Source organism: Perognathus longimembris, chromosome 7, assembly GCF_023159225.1.
Source record: "Perognathus longimembris pacificus isolate PPM17 chromosome 7, ASM2315922v1, whole genome shotgun sequence".
Taxonomy (NCBI): Eukaryota; Metazoa; Chordata; class Mammalia; order Rodentia; family Heteromyidae; genus Perognathus; species Perognathus longimembris.
This window is the reverse complement of record NC_063167.1, coordinates 29,217,187-29,241,030: the sequence shown is the minus strand read 5'-3', so window position 1 is coordinate 29,241,030 and position 23,844 is coordinate 29,217,187. Positions and strand designations below refer to the sequence as shown.

Genomic DNA, 23,844 nt, shown 5'->3' with positions numbered 1-23,844 from the left:
AAACTCTGATCCTTCCAATCTCTGCCTGCTGAATAGCTGGAGGTTATAGCTGGGAGCCACCACACCCAGCCTTACCCAACTTTATTCAGTGGTTTTAGGATTGAATTTTCTAGGAAGGGAAAAAGGAAGGGCTAGCCTATTAACTTGAACTGAATTTGGTTACTAAAAGTGGCTGCTAGCTTGTGGAGGCTGGTCTCTTAATGTCTTTTCTTAAGACAGTATGGCTTTCTCTTTTTAAATACTGGGATTTGAACTCATATCTTCACAGTTGCTAGGCAGGCATGCTACTGCTGAGTCTTACCTCCATAGGAGGCTCTTTTTGATGTGGGTTAAATCAGGTGAGAAAACAAGGTCTTCAGGTATAAGGATCCCCAGCCATCAATACATTGCCCATAAGAGGGAATTGTGTGTGTGTGTGTGTGTGTGTGTGTGTGTGTGTGTGTGTGTGTGTGTGGTCCTATGTGATGTAAGAGATATTGATGTAACTCCATAAGATTGCTTGTGTATTTATTGGATTTATTGTTCCAGAGTATGGGGGTGCAGAGTTGATGAAGGGGGCAAAGCCAATTGAATAGTAGCAGTAATAGTAGTAAGCTAGCATTTATTGAGCCTTTATGTGCCAGACACTGCTCTTTTGCTTTATATGCATTAGTTCTTCTCATTCTCCCTTAAGGAATAGGTCCTGTTATTACTTTACAGGCAAAGGATGGAAGAACAGAACTCAGGTAAAGTTAGGAGTCAAACCTGGAGACCCACCTCACTGATCACGCTTAATTGCCTGTAGTATTTGAAAGACAAGAGTTCAGTGACTATATGCTGTTAACTATGGACACATATGTATAGCCTGATTTTATCATGTTAGATAAAAGTTCTAAGTCCCTGAAGGTCTTTGGTTCCAAAGTAGTATGTAAAATGGAGCAGACTGATGTTTCCCATGTAGGTTTCCTAGTACTCTTCAGGAATGGGTTACATATGAATTATTTTGAAATCTGGCTTTCAAAGGGATGGTGGTAGCCCTTTTGCCTTTGCAAAGAATTCCATAATGAAACGCAAGTCAGCCTTTGTCTACCTGGACTGTGGAGTTTGGGTTACAGGAGTTTGGGGAGGCTATAAAGTAATGGTAGAGGGGCTGGGAATATGGCCTAGTGGCAAGAGCGCTTGCCTCATATACATGAAGCCCTGGGTTCAATTCCCCAGCACCACATATATAGAAAACGGCCAAAAGTGGCACTGTGGCTCAAGTGGCAGAGTGCTAGCCTTGAGCAAAAAGAAGCCAGGGACAGTGCTCAGGCCCTGAGACCACGCCCCAGGACTGGCAAAAAACAAAACAAAATTTAAAGTAATGGTAGAAAGCCAGTCCCATGCTTCTGCTGGGCCAGTGAAGAACTTCTTGATCTTCACTGGGTCCCCATGACATCTTACCATATGAATAGGGAAATTGAGGATCTACTCTAGCATGTATCCTCATAAATGTGTACATTAGTAGAAGGCTGAGAGCAGTATACTTGCCATTGACCTTTTCTGCTCAGGAAGTAGTGGCTTCATTGCCTTTCTTGTGCTCTGTACTTCCCATACCCCACATGGAAGGAGCAAAGTGCTTATTTGTAGCCATTGAGAGGTAAGCCTTTGGCTCTGTTGCAGTGGGGTTTCTGTGTAGAATGGTAATATTTCTTGTTTGAGATTTAAAGTTAGGGAAATTTGTGTGTTGGGTATAGAAAGAGGAAAAACACAAAATTTCTGCAGTTTCTTTTTATTTCTCCTTTTTTTTAAGCTTTTTTTTTGTGAGTAAAACTTAGGCTTTGATTTTGTATTTAGTTAGCTCTCCGAGGAGCAGATATTCTGAACATTTAAAGGGAAAATGTAAAGGAAAAGTGATTTGAATTTTTTTTTCTTTTTGCACATGTTCCCTCAGAAAACTTTACTAGATTTTTTAGCAATGCTCCCATTACTGCCACATCTGGGTTTTCTCTTTTTCCCTCCCTGTTTAAAAAAGCCCTGAAGTTCTCAGAGCCTCTAGGAGAGAGGGAAACTGAAGGCAGCACATGAGGAGGCCTGAGGCTGTTGCCAGCTGTGCTCTCCAGGCCTCTTTCATTCCCCCAGGGTGCCATACTAGAAAGGGGGTTGGGGAATCACTACAATGTGAGCAAACTCCCCTGGGAGTGGCTTTGTTCACTTTCCTACTTTCAGCTGGGGTGGTATGTGGAGACACAGATTGGAGAGCCAGGGGCTCATGGCATGTAACAGCTGAGGAGAGCCTTGGACTGTTTGACTCTACTTAGCTCCCAGGACCAGTGCACAACTGGGTCACCTCAGGTTACGTTGGGAACCTTTGCTTTAAAGTTAACTGTTACACTTGAAAAGTCACCTCAGAATTTTTCTCTGTTCTCTTTTGAACCAGAGCTCCATTTAAAGATGAAGGCCAGTGTTGCATGTTGTTTTGAGAATGATCTGGGAGACTCAGAGCTGTAATAATGCTGCAGGTGCTAGTGTTAGGGTCTTGAACCTCAGTAACGAATACTGTGATTTAGAAAAGCAGCCCAGAATGCTGGGAAGTGGCTCAAGTTGCATGGCTATTCCTGAAGACTAGATGGAACAGGGCCACAGTGGGAGGGGAGTAACCCAGGCTCTCTGTTTTTTGTTTTTCTTTTTTTTTTCCTTTTAACTTTCCTCCCCTAAGTTTTAGATGCTTCTGGATGTTCAATGCTAGCACCTTTACAGACTGGAGCAGCTCGATTTTCTTCGTATTTGCTTTCAAGAGCAAGAAAAGTGCTGGGCTCCCACTTATTTTCTCCCTGTGGTGTTCCCGAGTTCTGCTCCATATCCACCAGAAAGCTGGCGGCCCACGGCTTTGGCGCATCCATGGCGGCAATGGTGTCCTTCCCTCCCCAGAGGTATCACTACTTTTTAGTGCTGGACTTTGAGGCCACGTGTGACAAGCCACAGATCCATCCTCAGGTAACAGTTGCATCAATGCTTCAGAAAAGTTGGGGTGGGCAAGGAGGGAGGGAGGAGAGTCTTTTCTCAAGTCTTCCTAGCATTTAGCTACTTATGTGCAGATCCTGCCTGGGACGAAGGACTTAGTCCAAGAATGCTAGGATGAGGTACACCTGAGAAGTCTCTGGAGAACTGGGCACATGGTTTCTCTCTACTCTCAGATTTTGGGAATTACAGTATTCCCTTCTCTCTTGTCCTTTTTATTTCCTTCTGTCCTCTATACTTCTACCATGGCTAGTGCCTCCCTCCCCCCACCCCCTTTTTTTTTTGCTGGTTGTTGGGCTTGAACTCAGGGCCTGGGTGCTGTCCCTGAGCTTCTTTTGCTCAGGGCTTGTACTTTACCACTTGAACCACAATATCACTTTTGGCTTTTTCGAGTGATTACTTGTTGATTGAGAGTCTCACGGACTTTTCTGCCCTGGCTGGCTTTGAATTGTGATCTTCAGATCTCAGCCTCTTGAATAGCTAGGATTACGGGTGTGAGCCATCAGTGCCTGGCTTGCTATTTGTTCTTTTAAGGAGTAAGTGATAGCCAGCCTTTCAAATCACTCCTAGTGATCTGTATTCCTGGTATTTATACCCTTGGAAGTTCTCTTCCTGCACTGAGTCAGAGATGACCCTGTCTTACCAGTAATATAGAGTGGAAAAGGCAATGTGTAACTTCTAAGCTAAGTTATAAAAACATTGCAGTTGGCTTTGCTCTTTTGGATCATTTGCTCTGACAAAGCTAAATACCAGACTACAAGGTCACTCAAATTGTCCTGTGGAGAGATAAGTATGTATAAGAGCTAAGGCTCTAATCCAGAAGATAGTACTAATTTGCAAGTTGTGTGAATGAACCATCTTAGAAATTTATTCAGCAGCCCTATCAAGCCTTCAGATGACCACAGCCCCAGTAGACATCTAACTTCAACCTCAGCAGAGAGCTTTAGCCAGCTGAGTCACTCCCAAGTCTCTGTAAGAGATAACAAATCATTATTGATATGTCATGAATTTTGGGATGATTTGCTATGTATCATTAGATAACCTGAACAAGTGTCTTTGTCGGTCTTTTCGGAAGGAAAATTTCTTTGCTTTCTTTCTTCCTTACCATCTGTGTAAAAAGCCTTCTACCTTTTAAGATAATGCTACTAGGAAGCTTGTATTAGCAGCAAACAGGCACCTATTCTGGATGATATTGAAGGACTTGGTGTTTGCTTGAGGGAATGGTGGGAGAGCAGTGTGGTAATTCATTATTGTGAGAGGACCTCAGGTATGCCTGGCTATAGGTCTATAATTTTTCTGTGCAAAGCCAGGCCATAGAATGTTTAATTTGGGTATGCATAGACATGTTGCTCTTATGGGAGTAGCTTTCAGTATTAAGCAGAAGGAAGAGATGAAGACAATAACATGGGGTTCTTGATCATTGAGGTCCATTTCTCATATTTTTTTCTAGGAAAGGGTTTGTTTATAGAATGGTAGATTATTTTACCTAAAGCAGACACCGCACCCCTTTTTCCTTTCTCCTTTCTCCTTTCTCCTATTCTCTTTCCTGTTTTCTGTTAAAGCAGTGGTTTGCCTTTAGGGCATTGGAATCAGACCAGGCCTGGGAAGGCTAGAGTTGGATAAAAACATTACCCTGGGGAAGAAACTTTGGATGAAAGCAAATACTGCCTGGGAGCTACCCAAGTCACATACTTTCTTTACACTTGTTTTTGCCTGTGCTGTAGAGCTGTCTTTCTACCCCTCCAAACTACTGGACTTCTCTGGCATTATGGGTGTCCTTGTGTGGTTGGTCAGAAATTTTGCTTATGTAGAGTTTCCCAAGTAAGGAATCAGGGATCCACATTCTAACATCTCATATTATTTCCCTTGCAGATTAGGTTTCAGTCACTTTAGTAAACCCTAGTAAAACACAAGTCATCTCTTGTGAACCTTCATAATTGCTTAGCACCTCCATTAGGACATTTGTTGCTTCTTGTTTTCTGGGTCATGCTTAAGTGTGTGTGTTTCTTATCTTTTCAGTTAGATTCTAAGTTTGGATAATTGTGTAGCCCTGTTCTCTTGTTTTGCAGAGAACAGAGTTCTCTGTGTTCCTGAAGGTAGAGCCTGACTTATGTCTCATTTGGTGTGTCAGTGTCACCTTTCCTCTGTCTTTCAAAGGCATTGTTCTGTTGATTGATTGCAACCCTGAACACATTATGCAGTGCCTATTTACATCACTTGTATTACCAACTTTCTTCCCAGATCTAGGCACCAAGGCTTTCTAGACACAGTCTGAGTTAGAGCCTGGTACTGTTTACCAGAATCTGAGTCTGATTAAAGATTATCTCCAGAATCAATGAACTCTGATGGTGTGATTGCAAAGACACTTAAGGAATTGGCTGCCCTGGTGTATTATTAGCAAAGCATTAGCTGTTGCTTTAGAGAACTCAGGAAGACACATTTGCTGTCTTGCTTATCTTTAAAGGGGGAATACGAATGATCTTGGAAATTATAGACCCGTTAGTTTACTGTGATTCCAGAGAAGATACTTGACCTGATCGTCAGATAATCAATCAGCAAACAGCTAGAAGAGCGTGGGGATACTGAGTAATAACTTACATGGTTTTGTGAAGAAGAGCAAATCCTGTCAGATCAATCTAACTTCTTGCAGTGACATAGTGATAGATTTGAGTGGATCTAGGGCAAGTGATAAATGTAATGCATCTCGACTTCATTAAGCTTCTACAGTTCTCTGATCAACAGGTGGGAGGGGAGTTAAGGGCCACATGTTTGTTATTGGCCTAACCTTCAGTAAAGAAATGGGCAGCTCTGAGACCCGTTATTAGTCGCAACTTAAAGCATCTCTGTTTCTCCCTATCTCTATCTTGATTTCTTCATTTTCTTTAAGATTTGCAGATGCCTGGATCCTGATTGGACTCAGTGAAAGGTTGGGAGATGGATTAAAGAAGATTTTAGTTCCAGATAGGCAGAATCCTTTTAGTGCAGTTGGCATAGGTCAGGTCCTCATCACAACCTCTAATCTGTCTAGGTTTTCTGATCAGCAAGGGAAAAGCTCAGAAAAAGAGGAACAAAAAGTGCTAGGCCCTTGTGGCTCACCTGCACTCCTAGCTACTTGGGAGGCTGAAATGTGAGGATCACAGTTTAAAGGCAGCCCAAGTGGGAACGTTTGTGAAACTCTTACATTTAATTAACTACCAAAAAACCAGAAATGGAGTTGTGGCTCAAGTGGTAGAGCACCTGAGTTCAGCCCAGGACTGGTGCGCGCGCGCACACATGGAACAAAACTCATTACAGGCAAAAAGTAGGACTTTGTGAAAAAGAATCGTTTTAGCAACTGATTTCTTGTTCACATTAAATAACTTGGCTTGGTATGGGGCTCATTTCTCATCTGTCTCTGGTTTTCAAAAGTCTGAGCTAGATTATTGGAACTATCCTAAAGGAATGCTATTGTGAAAAACTAACAGGTTTAAGCTCTGTTGTACTTGGGTGAGTAACAATATTGGTTTTAGTATGGTAAAACATCTAGTATTTTCCATTTGTCATCATTTTTGCTGTTTATTTTTGTACTTTGTTCAGCTAGGTGAAACTGGAGTGGTTGGTTTGCCAGTAATAGGTTTTGGTGTTCTTGTTTCGAGGCTCATTTTATTTGTTTTACATGTTTTGATTCAGTTTAATATGATAGGTATTGGATGAATATAAGACCATTTTTCATTTGAAAACATTTTTTCACTTAAATGTCAATTTAGTAGTTTAAAATATTTTAGAGGCTCTAAATTTGAGAACTATAGTTCCTTTCTTGTTTTGGGAATTGCTACTTGATATAGAAATAGATTTTTATCTGATTTAAGAGAATCACAGCTCCTTTGTCCTCAATAGCAGGAGTTCTTGTTGCTCATTTTGGTGTGGATGTGCTTCGAATGATGGTTGTTGTGACCCTGAGGCCCAGAGAGCAGCCTGAAAGCTTTGGTGGGATCTCTAATTGTGCATCTTTAACCTCAGGGCAAGTTCTCTTACCACCTCAGTGTTCCGAGGAGACCAAAGCAAATGTAAGTGAAGAAAATGCGTGTAGGCCACAGTTCAGGGGGAGGAGGAAGTAACCTCAGCTGTCTGGATGGCCTGTGAGGGAGGGGCAGCTCAACTCACTCCATCTGGGGAGCTGACATCCTGACTGCTATCTTCATCCCTCCCTGAGTTCTCCCTGGGCCCTCCATTAGGCTCTTGCGTAGCCTTTCTCACTGCTCTGATTCAGCCATAACTGCTGTTTCCCTTCTTACCTGCATTCAAGTGCCTATAATTTTGGAGAAAACTGACTTTTGGGGCTGAGGTTTTTTGGTATTTGGTCTTTCTCCATAGGGACTGGTTGGCTGGTTTTCTTTTCTTCAATCCTTTTTCCTTCCTTCTTCCTCTCTTCTTCCCTCTCTTCCTCCTTCCCTTCCTTTCTTTTTCTTTTACAGAAACCTTGAAAAGTCTCCCATCTGCATTTTGAATTAGAATCATGACTAAAGAAGTTTCTCTTTCCTAGAAAATTATCTGGATGCTGCGTTATTTTTAGAGGATAGAGTGGAGGAAGGTCAGATAGTGACAGAAGAGAAGGAATAATACAGAAGAGAAGCATTTGGAGGATTTCAATATGGCCTCCAGCTGGCAGATTCTTTCATGAAAGAGACATTTTAGAGAACTTTATGAGAAATTGGTTAAGATCACTACAAATCCAAGTATACTGATTGTCTTCCATTGGTTTTCCTGAAAGGCAGGAATTCTCTTACTCTCTCTTTAAATATTGTTCCTTCCACTATAACTTCTTTCCTTCTTTCTGTTCTTTAGTTTCTTCAATTTCTAAGTAGACATAAAGTCAGTACCTTATAGATAAAGAACCTTCCTTTCCCTCCATTAGCCTATCTTGCCTGGTTCCGCCTCCTCCAAATGGGAGAGGTTAGATCAGAGGTTTTAGCATCAGAGCTGAGTTGTTGATTTTGGTCCCTTTGCCTATGATCCCAATCAGCCTGTACTTTTTCCTGTACAAACAGGCAAAGGCGCTGATGCTATTCTTCTAAACTGGGAAATGAAATGCAAAACCGACGTTAATGTAACATTATGGTTGAGATTAAATGCACCAAAATCAGGAAATTCAAAGTTATGCTTCCCACAGCAACTATAACTCAGCCTCATCTGGCGTGTGTAGTATTTTGTGATAGTGTGGATGGTGTTATATGTTAAGACATTAAAGTTAACACCATAAGCAGAGCACAAAATGCTTGAGGGGGCTGAGTTATGGTGACTATGTGAGCCATAAGTGTTCTTGCACAGGCTCCCGACTCCTGAAATAATTTTTCCCCTGCCCATCAGACCAATTATTGCCTTTCTTTTTAGTTATATCTCTGCTTTAACATATCTCTTCTTCTAGCATCATTATAAATGAATTCTGCTATTAGTGGCTAGTAATGGTGGTGGGAATGGGGAGGGCCACTAGGCCCTTTTGTCCTTTTTTGTCACTGCCACCCTTTCCACAGGCTGCTGTTTGTCGGTGATCCTCCCTATAGATGAACCTCTCCCTATTCTTACGTCTGTCCCCTCACTAGGGCTCTTTGAATGAGAACAAGCATTTGTTGTGTCTAGGTCTTGACTGTGTTGTAACTCCACATGAGAGTGAAGGCCCTCTTTATTTGCAGCAGATGCAGCAATGTTGAAATAAAATACACATCTCAGAGAATGAACCACTGATGCATGGTGATGCTGCCTTGTGTATTTGGCATAGCAGAGGCATGATCGAAGTGGGTTTATTTGTTCTGTTCAGACTACTTCTCTGCCTTCCCTAGGGTTTATACCTATAAGCTAGCTGCTATGGTGTGTTGTTAGGCTGTGGAGTTGCCTGAGGGCGGGGCCAGGAATTTTCTTAGGGAATACTGGGTCACTGGTAACAAAATCACTACATAATTTAGTGCAAATCAGGAAACATCCCCCCTAGCGTCTTATTATTCTGGTGGCTTCCCTAGGGCTGAGACAGCTGTTGGAATGCAGATTTTGTTAGGCACTGGGCTAAGTTTGGTGGTGGGGGAGAGCGCTAAAGAATAGTTTCATTAAATGAAATCAGGGTATGTAAAATAATACAGACACTGAGGTGCCTTTTAAAGTTTTTGTTGGACATAATGACACCAACTAAGTCTGTAAGAAGACCTCATTTTAACCACTAATGGCAATGAAAAGGTTTCACTTTGCTCTTTAGCAATTGATTGGATAAAAAGACACTAAGAAACAGCCCCTGCCCTCAAGGGGTTCAGAATCCATGAGGGTAAGGTGTACTTGAGATTATGTTAACTAACTTTACTTATACAAGTATTTGTTAAGTGGGGACTTAAAAGAAAGTAGCTATCAGCCCTGTTCAGTGTGTACCTGAGTGGTGAATAGGCTGCATATTATGAGAAATGTAGAGGACTAAGAGGGCCACATAGGCTCTGAGGTTCCTCACAAACATTATAGCCAGGACAAAAGAAGGGATCACAGAGCAAAACAGGGTAAATTGGCCTAAGACTGAAAAAACTGTCCTGGACTTTAAGCTTGTTTGTAGGAATGTTGAAAATGAGAGAGGGAAAACGAGAACTTTGAGCCTGGGGAGAATATTTCTTGTTATTTGAGTTATCTGTATCAGTTATATGGCATTTCTCACACCGAAGCTAGAGAGTCTCATTGGGATGCTGTAAGTGAGAGAATGAAGGCTAGAAGAGGCTTAAGAGAATTTGAGTCAATAAAGTCTGGGCACAAAGGGTGAGGGTCAAAGTGGAAGTATGTGAGTTGAGACTCTGAGGCATTGTCGGGGAGACTAAGCTGGTAGCTCAGCTGTCATTAAAGGTAGCATAGGGTGAACTGAGTCTTTAGGCAGAGGCAATGAATGACTGGAGAATGACACAACCCCTTTTCCTCCCCAAAGTATTGGAAATTTGGAATCGGATCTGCTAGGACCCAATTTCAATAGAACATGGAAGTTTAGACCCTTACAACAGATAAAGAGCTCATATTGAGAGGAATGTAGAAGGAAGTAAAAGGGTCTGAGTAACAGAAGATTAGCAAGAGCTCACTGGTGGGAGTAGAGCTTAAACCTTTCCTCTGAACCCATACTTAGCTATAGGAACTTGGCCATAAAAAGCAAGCTGATGGGACAGGCTGGAAATGGTGAGGTGGGGGAGTGACATCTGGAGGTGTGTATGAAATGACCTCATAGGCTTTCCTCCTTTCTGTCCCATCTTGTCTTATTTCTCCTCTTCCTTCGAATGGGTTTTTTTTTTTTTCTTTTGTAGACTGATCTCTGTTGTTTAACCTGAGGTAACTGGTAATAGGAGAAGCTTATTCCATTTCTGTGTGTCATTGGGAAGGAGAAACTTGTTAGGATATTGAAGAGGAATGTATTAGTTGAGAGACATACTATTGGGCTAGACCAAGGTTGTGATGGTGGGAGTGGAGAAAAGTTATGTGGTTTTAGATGCTTAGAAGTCAAAGAACCATGCTTTTTCATAGTTCATAACTCACTTGGATTTTTGTGGGCTACTGAGGATTTTTGATAAGTTGAATATAGAATCAGTAGTTGTTATAAATGCAGTATTCTTGAGTTAAAAGTCTGCATCAAAGGATGTAGGTAAGGGCAGCTGTTTCAGGTGAGCTCCTTAGTAGTAAAGAGGGTAGTGACTTCTAGGATCTATAGAAGCACTGTCCATTATTCTAGAGGAGGTGGTAATCATGGTTAGGCAGATAGGATGATAACTGGCTAAAAAGCTTAGAACCTGGCTCTTTACATAAGAATGATAAAACAGAGTCCTGAGTTGAGATTGCAGTATCTAGAAAGGAGTCCAGGCATGGTGTCTGCTTATTTATGGGTCCTTCTTCCAGTTTTAACAACATTAAAGGGCCTACTGATCAACCGAAAGGGATTGGTAATTATTTGGGGTCAGGAAAAGTAGGTCCTCTTGAATGAGATCAAATGTGCCATTTTGAATTGGTCTGTTTTCACTGGAGTACCTTTGTCAAGGGCAGGTCCAAAAGGAAGTATATGAGGATGATATGGAATGAATGGGGTATGATGTTCAGAAGAAATAGCCAGGTTGATATCTCAGGATCAGCAGGAATTAATTTTATCCGGTTCCAGATTTGCAGCCAGTATTAGACCTTCCTCAAGATTAGACAAATAAGCCAAGCTTCTATCTTGAGAGGTATTCATAGGGAAGGTATCTAAACTACCTTTATGATCCATTGGACTGATGAAAGGTTCCTCTCAAAGTCTTAGAAAATAGGATGCTGAGTATTCTACAGGGAATGTTAAACTTTTGCTATTCAAAGTGTGGTCTGAGGAGCCAGCATCATCATTACCTGGGAGCTTGTTAGAAATGAAGACTTATCAGGCCATATGGCAGTGCTAAACAGAATCCGCTGTTTGAGAATTTGAAGTCTGAGAAACACACTAGTCTGGACCATTGCCTCTCAAACTCCAATGAGCATCCTGGGAATCACCTGGAGGGCTGGTTAAAACCAAGACTAGTGCTTGCTTCGGTAGCACATATACTAAAATTGGAATGATACAGAGAAGATTAGCATTTGCCCCCTTCGTAAGGAAATGGAAGGACTTGGAAAAAAATTGTACTAAGTGAAGTGAGCCGGACCCAAAGAAACATGGACTCTATGGTCTCCCTCATAGGGAATAGTTAGTACAGGTTTAGGCTAGTCACAGCAGAGGATCACAAGAGCCTAATAGCTATGCCCTTATGAACGCATAAGATGATGCTAAGTGAAATGAATTCCATGTTATGGAAATGACTGTTATATCACTGTTGTAATTACTTTCAACATGCCATGTGAAACCGTAGCTTCTATTGTTGATGATCCTCTTGTATCCCCTTCCTGTGGTTGTACCCGCACTATCACTGTATCTCATCTGAGTACCCTGGATACTGTATATACTGGTATTAGAACTAGGGAAGCGAAAGGGAATATCAAAATTGAGAGACAAAGGATAAAAAGACAAATGACTCCAAAAGCAATACTTGCAAAACCATTTGGTGTAAACCAACTGAACAACTCATGGGGGGAGAAGGAAAGGGGGATGGGGGAGTGGGGAGTGAGAGAGGAGGTAACAAACAGTACAAGAAATGTACCCAAGGCCTAACATATGAAACTGTAACCTCTCTGTACATCACTTCAACAATAAATAAGGAAAAAAAAAAAGAATTTCTCTGCTAAAAAAAAAACAAAACCAAAAACCAAGACTACTAGCCTCTTCCCCATATGCAGGGCTTCTGATTCACACAGTCTGGGACAGAGGCTAGGAAGATCTCCTTCCCCCTTTTTTCTTAAACAAAACAAAACAACCACCACCACAAAAACCAACAGTGCTGGGTTTTTGAAGCCAGGGCTTCATCCTGGTAAGCCCTCTATCATAAGCAGAAATTTGCATTTCTAACAAGTTCCCAAGTGATAGGCTACTGTTTATGAGGTACTTTGGTTTGAGAAACAGCTGTCCTAACTTTCTCATCCATCCATAAAATAGAGGGTTAATTCCCACCAGTTTAGGAGGATATATGGGAGCCAATGTGTGACAAAAAAGATTCAGTGCATTGTGAATGGGATATCTGTCATCACTTCCTTACTAGCCTGATTTTTTTAAAGTCTCTCATGCCAGCACAACCGTTCCCCTGTCCTTGTTCTGGCTTATCAGATGTGAATGGAGAACAGGGAAGCAGTGAACTAACCCTATAGGAATGCCATCTTCTGGGGAGACATAACCAATTCTTGGGGCTGTGGGTGGTGAGCAAGAGCCAGAACACTTTTTGCCTGAGTAGGTTTGGTTCTTTCTTGATCACTTGTCATCCCCAGCTAATAAATCTTTAGCACAGTATTTTGATTGGTCTTTGTATAACCAACTCTGTGATTTATCTTGTGATCCTCATTAAGTTATCCACAATTTCCCCCTGCCTTCGGTGACCAATTGGACAGGCTTTGACTGCATGTGCTCAAGTCCCAGACTGAGGATTATGTGCTTCCAGACTGAGGGAAGCAGAGATAGAGGCTGTTCTGATGATGGGCAAGGTTCAGGGGGTGGATTCCAGAACTGGACTGTCTAGATTTAAGTCTTACTTCTACCACCTATGAGCAGTATGACATTGGTCATGTTACTTTCACTTTTTATGTCTAATTGCTTACTGGTATAAATGCAGTTAGAAATAGTATGAATATTCTAGGACTCATGGGAGGATAAAACCAACTAATATGTGTAAGTGCTGAGAATAGTGCCTAGCATGGAATAGTTATATATGCTAGCACTTATTGGTAGAATTACAGCAAATATTCTGATCCATGGCCTCAAAATAAGCTTTTGGATTATAGCAGGTGGCTGGAAGGCAAAGCCTGTATCTCTGGGAGCAAAGAAAGTGTCTTCTGGACCTTTGTTCACGTAGTGGGCAGCGCCAGGGCACTACCCAGAGAGATTTGCTTTTCCCCCACTGGAATGTAAGTTGGGCTTAGTACCTTCTTGGACTTTTTGCCCATCCTCAGTGCTACCTCAAGGGGATCTCTCCTGCACACACACACAATCTGATATTTGTTTAAATTAATTACATGACAAATATATGTATATAAGTAGCTATAGCGAAATAATCTGATTGTTTGCTGCCCTGAAGGATCAGTTTCATAAAGGCTGGTAATATCTGAAATTATTTACAATCAAGTATATAGAAATGTCTGAGTGGAGCAATTTCAGAATTAGGTGAGTGCAGGAGATACTAATATATGCACTGTGGGTGAGGATATAGTTTTTAAGACTTTTGATTTCCTTCAGTTACTGCCATTATGCATATATGTGTGTATGTGTCAGATTTTAGTAAAGGTAAATTATAATTTCACTGTCTACTCCCTCTATTTCAAATAGAGAACAACATTGCCTGTTTTCAACCTCTTTTCTACATTTTAATTGCTTCAGGGTCTGTGCAGATGTGTGGAGGGGGACATGTAGGTGAAAAACCAGCCTTTTAAAGCTCTGATTTTTTTACCCTTCCTTGTCCTGAAACTTTGAACATCAGCTCTCATCTGTCAAAGTGTAAATCAGCAATTAAAACCCAAACAGCCAAATGCCAAAGATGACCTGAAGCACAAAGCAACTGACAAACAAGTCTGGACAAATCGACGGGTAATTTATAAGCTTTGCCCTAAAATCTAATTATTTGGCAATTCGAATTTGCAGCCAGCCAGGGCCCGGCAATAAATTTAACCCGCCATAAATTATTTAGGAGCAGGCTGTGGTGTAAATCAAAACCACGAGTGTTTGTTTAAGAAATAAGCTCCTTGTGCATAAAATGCTTCTTTTTTTCCAAGAGAGAAATGGTTAAGCAAATTATGCCCACTGCCCAGTGCAACCCTCACTTCCCCCCTTCCCTGTGGCCAGGAGGTGCCTTGATCCTTTGGAGAACGGGCTGCCCTTGTCTGGTACTTTATCCCAAACCAAGTATTTGGCTAAACCCCATATGCTTGCCATGTGGTATGGTATTGCTTTTGGATTTTTATCAACCCTGTAGTAAAGGGACATCTACTTTTTGCAATTTTCTTCTGGGGGTGGCGATGGAAAGAAGGGTTAGATTAATTGTGATTGTCTCCAACTTGAGGGAATGTTGTTCTTTCTTAGATTGAGGCAAGCCATGAAAAATAGATCTGCTCATTCTTTTATATAGGACCATAGAAACATCAACTCAGGTTGAGGAGAATCTGTTCTTTGGGAAAATGGGCTAGACTGCTATAACTACTGCCACAAATTTCAGCAGTCCAACCTGTCTTTTACTGTTTAAGTTCTTTTTGTTGTTTTATCTTCTCATCCAATCTTATCACACTGCATACAATTTAGTTGAAAGGAGTTTGAATACCCTGAAAAACACATACACATTTATTTATTGTAATGTCTGCTGATAGTAGTTTGAAATTTCATTCGAAATGCTATTGCAGTTTTATCCTTAGTTTATCTGAGGAATCATTGGTTCCTAGTTGAACAAGTTTAAAGCAACTGTGTTTAAAACTTCTGAAGCCAGGTATAGTGGTTCTTGTCTAATTTCAGCTATTTAGAAGGGGGGATATAGGAAGATCTCAATTTGAGGCTAGCCCAGGCAGAAATTAATGCAAGATCCTATTTGAGAAACAAACTGAAAGCAAAAACAACTGGGGAGAAGGGGTATTCAAGAGGTAGAGTACAACACTGCCCTACTATGTAACTGTACCCTTTTTGCACAATACCTTGTCAAAAAATTTGTGTTTAATAAATAAATTACAAAAAAAGAGGTAGAGTACAAGGTCCAGAGTTTATTCCAGTACTACAAATAAAAACAAAAAATGTCTGCTCTAACTCACTTAAAAAGATAAAGCAAATGCGTATTTGTTTAGTGCTTCCCTTTTTGCTTGCAGTTGGCAAGTATTTTTGCTAGGTTTAAAACCCTGGATATGTTGGCAAATCTGGATTCTGGGGGTTTTGTTTTTAGTTGTGGCCAATTCCCATCTACCATCAGCAAATCAGTCTCTTGGACATCTAATAATGTAGTTTGTGAATGGTTGTAGGCTAACCATTTCAATTTTAATACTGAAAGTCCTGTATTTCCAGAAATCTGTGATCCCAGGCAAACAGGTTCGTTGTTCAAGCTAGGTAAAATTGGGATTTAGCAGTTTGTTGCTGCTGAGGAAGAAAACCACATAAAGGCGAGAGAGTGAATGGATCTGGTAGAAGACACTCTGGAGTTCCATAGATGTAGGCATGAACCTGACTCTACTACCTGTTCTCTTTGTCATCTTTGGTAGATCAACTAATCTGCACCCATGGCAAGTCCTTTGAAAGCAGTGTTTTATTTCCATTTTAATTGAGACAAGGTATTTATGTTGCCCACCTGGTCTTGAACTTTCAATCCTCCGGTTTTACCTCAAAAGTGCTGATATTGCAGGTGTGTGCTATCATGTCCAGCTCTAGAGCCAGACGTATAGTCTCTGTCTGTCACATGTTAGCTAAGTTGAAAGAGGGAAACAGTGTCAGAATGGGACCAAAGTAGCAGAGATTCTAGAGAGTCCTGCCATTCTGGAGCTTATAACAATACCATCTGTGCTATTGTACCTATAATGTAGGCTTTTCAGTATCAGACCTCTAAGATTTTTTATAATTTAAGAGCAGCCTTTTTCTAGGAGATAGCAGACTGAGCTCCCTTCATATATACTTTTTTTTTTTTTTTAACCCTACTGACTTTGAGAGCTAAGTCTCATTTCTTATTTGGAGTTCTGCCTTTATCCTTTTCTAGAGTAGAGCTATAAGCAAGTGGCCTTACCTTCTTGGACCTTAGTTTATTGTGAAATAGGGATAGTGATGATTCCCATTTAATGAGTTATTTGGAGGATTGAGATCCTATTAGCACTTAGCATAATGTCTTTTGACAAAGTAAACAATAAATATAAGAAATAAGATACTTCCACCTGGGTGCTGGTGGTTCATGCCTGTAATCCTAGCTACTTAGGAGGCTGATATCTGAGGATTGTGGCTTGAAGCCAGCATGGGCAGGGAAGTCTGTGACTCTTTTTTTTGTTTGTTTGTTTGTTTTGTTTTGCCAGTCCTGGGGCTTGGACTCAGGGCCTGAGCACTGTCCCTGGCTTCTTTTTGCTCAAGGCTAGCACTCTGCCACTTGAGCCACAGCGCTACTTCTGGCCGTTTTCTATATATGTGGTGCTGGGGAATCGAACCCAGGGCTTCATGTATGCGAGGCAAGCACTCTTGCCACTAGGCCATATCCCCAGCCCAGTCTGTGACTCTTATCTCTAATTAACCAACAAAAAGTTGAAAGTGGAGCTATGATTCAAGAGGTAGAGTGACAGCCTTGAGCAAAAAAGATAAAGGACAACATCCAAGTTCAAGTCCTAGTACTGGTGCCAGCGTGCAGGCACGCGCACACCCACCTACCCACCCCATTCTTCAAATGTTGTTGAGGTATTGGAGACTAACTCTTCTCTACCTTTGTCCTGACTCAAAATCTGAGAGAGAGAGAGAGAGAGAGAGAGAGAGAGAGAGAGAGAGAGAGAGAGAGAGAGAGAGAGGGCATGTCTTGTTATATTTATCTGTGTCTACACCTAGTTCCAGTTTAGTAAACACAGGTGCTTAATAGTATTGGTGTATGATGTGATGATGGTGATGGTGACATGGCCTAGCTCCTAGTATTCATAAGGGTAAAATAAGAAAATGTATATGAAAACACAAGAAGTACCTAAGTGAGGTCCTTTCTGTTCTGACTGCTCAGAGTCAGAACAAAAAGCTCAAAAGCTCCTCTTGTGCATCTTTAATAGATGCATCCAGAATGAATATATTAGTGTGTAGGCTCCTGGTACTGATGAAGAATTGCTCCTCTCCTTCAAAATCAGATTGTGAGACTGGTTCTTGAAAGTCTCTCTTTTTATTCCTGAGTGGGATTGGCCGATGGGCTAGGAACATCTGAGAAGTATGTTATAATGGGTCCAATTTGATGTGTTCTGGGTATTTCAGGGATTGATGCCTTTTCGGAGGGGGAAGGGGCATGGAGCTGCAGCTGGCTTGTTCTTTGTCCATAGAAGGGTGACATTGGGTGACATTTCCTTGTGGATAAGGAACCAGCATCAGCTTGATACTGAGCTTCAGTGGAGAAAACCACAAAGACTGAATTTTTAGAAAAACTACCGGGGATGCTGGCTTTGGTGCTGGTCAGAGCGGGAGCTGAAGTGCACACTATTTTATAATAAATACTAATGGAATTCCAGATCTATAATAACATTTCACATATCTAAAACAAACCATGTGCTTGTAAAAAAGTGGAAAGAGATCAACTTTAAGCCATAAATTCTTTGTAATAGAGGGTTTTTTTTTCTATTTATGTTTGATAGATACTTTTGTTTCCAGAGGAATGTCAACTCCTAATTTCATAATGTATCATGGGCTTAAGAAAATTGAATTTAATAAAAGCCAAAGATGAATGGCATCCTTAAAGGTCCCAACACTTGTCTTTATTAGCAGGACAAACTGCAGGTCTCCAAACACTGCTTCTCTCCAAATGAAAGTTTAAATGAAAAGTACAGTTGTGTCACAGGTTAAATTTCATTGCGGGCCCAGCTAACATTGTTAGTGAGGCACTGGCCATTTTGTTTCCTTAGACATGAGAGCAGCCAAACTCACCAGGCTATGGTTCCATTGCCTTTCTATTGGGGAAAGTCTTTCTCTTAGTGAGAGGAAGGATTTACCAGCAATTAGGGAATTAGAGCAGCCTGACTCAAGTGTACCTCGGAGTTACCTCTTGAAAATCTTGAATATTTGATTTTTCAGGGGGACCAATATGTATGTTGTTTGTCCAAGTGCTCAAATTTGCTTTTCATGGCAAAACTCCCTCTACTTGGCCTGCTTTGTAATAGTTTGTGGGGAACAGAGCCCTTGTTAATTAGGAAACAAGTATCTCCTTTGGTTCGATTGGAAGGGGAGAGATCACCTATTGTAAGCAAGCAGCCTGGGTCTCCTCTTGGTCTCCTCTCTGCTTCATCCTTGCAGCCATTTTGCCCTTTCTGCATCTGGCATTAAACTCTCGTCAGCTTCCCCATCTTTGGGGATCAGTCCAGGGAGACCAGGCAACCATAACCTTTGAATTTCTCTGGCGTGAATCTGAATGCCTTGATTTGGTTTGCAGCCCTGCTGTTGTGCATTGGCTTGAAAAATAAGTCCAATATTAGTGGTATGTTTTGGAGGGGAGGATATGTGGCTTTCCTGGGACAAAGAGATTGACGACCTCTGTTTTCCCACCCATCCATTTCCTGAGTGCAATCAGGTGTCATCAGCTGCTGTTACTTCTCCGGGCAGTCTCTGAAGAGAACCAATTTACCTTGATTTTGGTGATGCTGGAAGGGGCCTCTTTAGACTGGGGGTCCTTGAGTAGGGATCTGAGTGGGTAAGCCCCCTTTTCTTTCTCCACATGCTAATTTTATTCAGAGGATTTTTGCTTTTATTTATTTTTTTTACTATTTCCTATTTGTCTCTTCCAGATGTTTTCAGGGGCAGTTTGTGTGTGTGTGTGTGTGTGTGTGTGTGTGTGTGTGTGTGTGTGTGTGTTGTAAACTAATTCCATTCATGTTTTAAAAATTTATGAAAGCGCTAATAAAAATGTCAAAGTGGTAAAAATGTTAGCTTTTCCTCTGCTTTGATTAAATTTTGCAAACTGTTTTTGAATATTAAAAAGCAATATTTTTTTTTATTCTCTCTCCTTGTTTTCCCTCTTCTCCCTGGTACTCGCGTGCTCTCCTCTGCCCTCTCCCCCCCTCTGGTGCGTCCCTCCCTTCCCAGGAGCGATGTATGAGGCTTGCTGCACAGCCAGTGTTCTGCAAGCCTGTTTGCACACCAGGACCTTGGTGCCGTGCATCTCTATTAAATAACGGAGACAAATTAATCTTAGAGACACCAAACAAATTGTCACTCCTCCTCCTTCTCTTCCATTACGTTCCAGTGGACTGGGAAGGGCTGGCTAAGTGATTGGGCGGGGAGGGAGGGGAGGTGGGGGAGAGTGTGTACTGCCTGAAAAAAAAGTGGGAGGCACTAGCTCCTTGTGTTCTGTTTTCTCTTTTTTGGTATCTCTCTTGGCTTTATTATTTATCTTTTTTTTTTCATAAAACCTAATGAAGATACCATTCTTTTTAAAATTTCTCACAAGAAAATGTATGTACTGCTCTAACGACTGTTGTCTATATGGGCGGAGATCCAGACTCAGGCTAGGGCAGGGACCTGGGCAAAGAGGAAAGAGGGCCTCCATTTTTAGGGACTCAAGTCTCTGATAGAGGAGTGCTAAGGAAACTGAGGCAGGTTACTCTCTTCCTTCCTCTTCCTAGAAGTGCTGGGTGGGGAGGACATCCTATCCCTAGAGTCCATGAGCCTGTTAGCAGCCTGGAAGGTTGGAGGGTTAGAGTTATAATGAGGCTGGCACCTTCTTTCCCAATCTTGGGTTTGGCCTGCAGGAGTAATGCGATTACTCATCCTTTCTAAACTTGGAGTTATTATTTGAAATGGTTGACGAAAATAACTTACTTTCTTTTCTGTGTATTTGGCATTTTAGGAAATCATTGAGTTCCCCATCCTGAAGCTAAATGGCCGGACCATGGAGATTGAATCTACCTTCCACATGTATGTCCAGCCTGTAGTCCATCCACAGCTTACTCCCTTCTGTACAGAGGTAAGGACCCTGGATGTGGGCAGCAAGGGCTGCTGGGGGAGGGGCTTTGGGATCATTGTTGTTCTGTATAGGCTACTTAGGTAAATCTTAGGTCTGATCAAGGATTAAGACAAGTGTACTTTGGGTGTAGCAATTGGCTTTTCAAGTGACTTAATCTGTGAAGAGTCACAGACTCTTAACTTCTGCAACTCTGATCACTGGGGTCTAGAGAGAGTAGTGGCCAAATCTACTCCAGCTCCCCCCAAATTTCCCTTATTTTTTATCTTCACCTTTCCTGGTGACTGAACAAATTGAGTTAGGTGCTTCTTGGACTCAGTTCCATCTCCCTCAGGGCTCGTTGGCAAGAGGTGAAGATTTTAGGAAATGTTATATGTATGCTTTCTTACTCTGTCCTCGAATAAGCCGGTCCTGTCTGGCATAGAATATGTGGGAAAGAGGAAAGGCTAGCTACGACTGAGATATACCTACCTAGGCTAGTATGATACTTGACCACTTTGTTAGCAGGCTAGTACAGACCCATTTTGCAGATTAAGAAACTGGAACTAACAGATTTTGGTTCTTACTAGAGGAAGAGGATCCCTTGAGAATTCTTACTTCTAGGACAATGTAGAGTAGCTTTCTATAGCTACTTTCCCCTCTGCAGTGTCAGGCTGTTAAAATTCTGTGATGGAACCATGGGTTGAGTAGAAATAATGGAAAAACATGAGTGTTTCTGGAATCTTTTAAGAATTTGAAGCTGAGGTACATTAGAGACTTCATTTATGTAGAGACCTACTTTCTGCCTGTGAGTGAAATAGGAAGAGAGAAGCTTTTGTTGTTGTTTTTTTTTTTTTTGGCCAGTCCTGGGGCTTGGACTCTGGGCCTAAGCACTGTCCCTGGCTTCTTTTTGCTCAAGGCTAGCACTTTGCCACTTGAGCCACAGTGCCACTTCTGGCCATTTTCTGTATATGTGGTGCTGGGGAATCAAACCCAGGGCCTCATGTATATGAGGCAGGCACTCTTGCCACTAGGCCATATCCCCAGCCCCGAGAGAAGCTTTTGTATAATCCTAAACATTTCTTTTGTGTAGAGCAGGCTGGGGAAGGGCTTCCTTGGCACAAGTGGGCAGCACAGTGGGCTCTGAGGCTGACAAAGTCCAGGTGCAAGGTCTTAAGAGCTGCTTCTGGACTGAATGTCAGTGTTTGCTACCTGGCCAAGGTGGGTCTTTTGTTGAAGACACCTATCTGTCCAGGCTCTTTTGTTCCAACAAATGATGTTGAGGTTGTTCCTTCTTTTTCTCCCGTAACATTCCCTCCCTAACATTAACCAGGTATGTTAATTTGTCCTTTGACCACCCCCCTTTTGAAAAATTACCATTTTAATGATGATGGAAATTCATTCCTCTGGGAAGATAACACTGATCAGTTACCCATACCTTCCAGTCAGTTGCCCATACCTTCTAGTAGCCTAAAAGTCTAATGTCCTTTTGTCCTTCTTTTATCCAATATTGATCAGGCCTGATTCTGTTGAGCTTATAAGGTCAGATGAGATCGGGCCTGTCCAGGGTGATACGGTAGTAGGCTCTCTTGTCCTTCTCTTCATGCTCTATGAGACCAGAGTGTCTGGCATAGACAGCAGGCCCAAGTTTTAGGAAGTTTGCTATCTGCTTAGGAATGGCTCAAAGTGCTTTGGGAATATGGCTCTAAATGGAGTAGGTATTTCAGAGTATTGGATAAAGAAGGATTGCTTTCAGAGTAAGAATACTACCACTACTGTTGCTTTTTAAGCAAAAGGAAAGAAGGATTGTGAGACTGTCAGGAAAAATGACTTTTTCCTAGATAGTTTCAAGAACATCTATATATAATTTGGAGGGAATAGGAGTAGTAGATTCCTGATGTGAACCCTGTTATGAACATGAAGATATGGTTGTGCTGGAGATATGAAGTCAACCATTCTGTCTTGGGCCTCCTGAATTCAAAACTTGACATCCTCATATTTCCCTACTTCATTTCTTGCCTTTACCACCCCAAAAGCTGTTCTCTTATAATCCATTCTTGTACATGGTAGTTACTCTACCTATACATGGATCCCATTATCCTCTCATTATTTCATCTTGTTCTCTGGGACTCGGGTTTCCTTCCTTGGGAAGCTTTCCTTGATCCCCAGCCTGGCTTGTGCTTAATGCAACATGTCACTAGTCATATACATTTTACTTTAGCTAAATACCTGTCTCCCTACCAGACCAGGAACTCCTTGAGGGGAGAAACTAGACCTGATCCAACTGCCCCATCTTTGAGGTCTGGTAACTAGTAAGCACTCGGTACATGCTTCTTACTTACATGAATGAATATTGCAAGGTGTTATTCACTTCTCTCCCAAAGCAACTGCACTACTGACTTGCTCTTTTGTTTTTTTTTTTTTTTTTTGGCCAGTCCTGGGCCTTGGACTCAGGGCCTAAGCACTGTCCCTGGCTTCTTCCCGCTCAAGGCTAGCACTCTGCCACTTGAGCCACAGCGCCGCTTCTGGCCGTTTTCTGTATATGTGGTGCTGGGGAATCGAACCTAGGGCCTCGGGTATACCGAGGCAGGCACTCTTGCCACTAGGCTATATCCCCAGCCCCTGACTTGCTCTTTTGAGTAAGTAAAATCTCTTTGGAAAACTCCAGATTACCTAAGTGTTGCCCTGTCTCCATACAGATGGAACTAAGTCACAGAGAAGCATGGACTTTATCTACTGGTAGTAGCTATTGTGGGGCTAGTGGTGGAGATCATTCCAGCCAGAGAGAATGTTTCATTATTAAGTGTAAGCAACAACTCCAAACCTCCAGATTGCACCTAAGCAGCTCCTCTGGCAAGATTTTCTCTTTAGTGCTCAAGAAGTTCTTAAGAGTCTTAGCCTGTATGTGTGTGTATGCACATGCACATGAGGTGTTCACACATGTACATGTAAGCACATGCTTGTGTAGAGGAAGGAATGGGTTCATTGTTGGATAGCAGCAAGGATTCTGCCTTCAGTGAGTTTTTTTTGGTGGAACTGGGATTTGTGCTTCATGCTTGGCTGGCACTCAGCCACTTGAGCTATACCTCCAACCCTTTTTCCTCTGGCTGTTTTTGAGATAGGATCTCACTTTTTGCCTATGCTCACTGTAGCTGGGATGACAGGCATGCCCCACCACACCCAGCCTTTTCAGCTGAAATGAGGCTTTGTGTTTTCCCTTGGCTGCTCTTTGAATCTTCCTGATTGCAGCCTCCTGAGTAGCTAGGATTACAGGTATGACCCACTGGTACCTGGCTTGAATGAGTGTTTATCCCATATGCAAGCATTCATACTCCTTCAAGGCACATGTTCTTAGTCTTCCTGAGGTCCTTTCTTAGTTCCAAGTGATAGCTTGCGTAGAGACATAATTCTAACAGAAATAGGGATGAGACAAGTTTCATTCTCTCCCAAGCCTCTCCTATCCTATGACCTTCAAAATCTTCTCTAGCTCATATTTGTCAGTAACAACTGAGCTGTTGCCTAGTTCCTGACCATGTGTGGTGGTTTGTTTTGGTTTTTTTTTGGTTGTTGTTATCATGAAAAAACTAGAAAAATACTCATTTTGCTAAATGTCAGTCAAGGGCTTTGTCTTGCACCTGTACTTATAAAGGGTGAGTTTTATTGGTCT

The 23,844-nt window shown here is 41.8% G+C and overlaps 1 protein-coding gene and 1 pseudogene across 8 annotated transcripts in view; both read left to right on the top strand.

Moving 5' to 3' along the window:
- The window catches only part of Eri3 (ERI1 exoribonuclease family member 3), a 139,100-nt gene that overhangs the window by 13,216 nt on the left and 102,040 nt on the right, over window positions 1-23,844 (top strand). For 6 of the 8 annotated variants that reach the window (XM_048351131.1, XM_048351130.1, XM_048351132.1 and 3 more), the window contains exons 3-4: window positions 2,678-2,955; window positions 20,085-20,201. In XM_048351131.1, coding sequence (XP_048207088.1) covers window positions 2,678-2,955; window positions 20,085-20,201 — 395 coding nt within the window. The remainder of the gene's footprint in view (window positions 1-2,677; window positions 2,956-20,084; window positions 20,202-23,844) is intronic. The other 2 variants (XM_048351136.1, XM_048351135.1) reach the window with 1 other exon arrangement.
- Window positions 11,503-11,603, top strand: LOC125355770 (annotated as a pseudogene).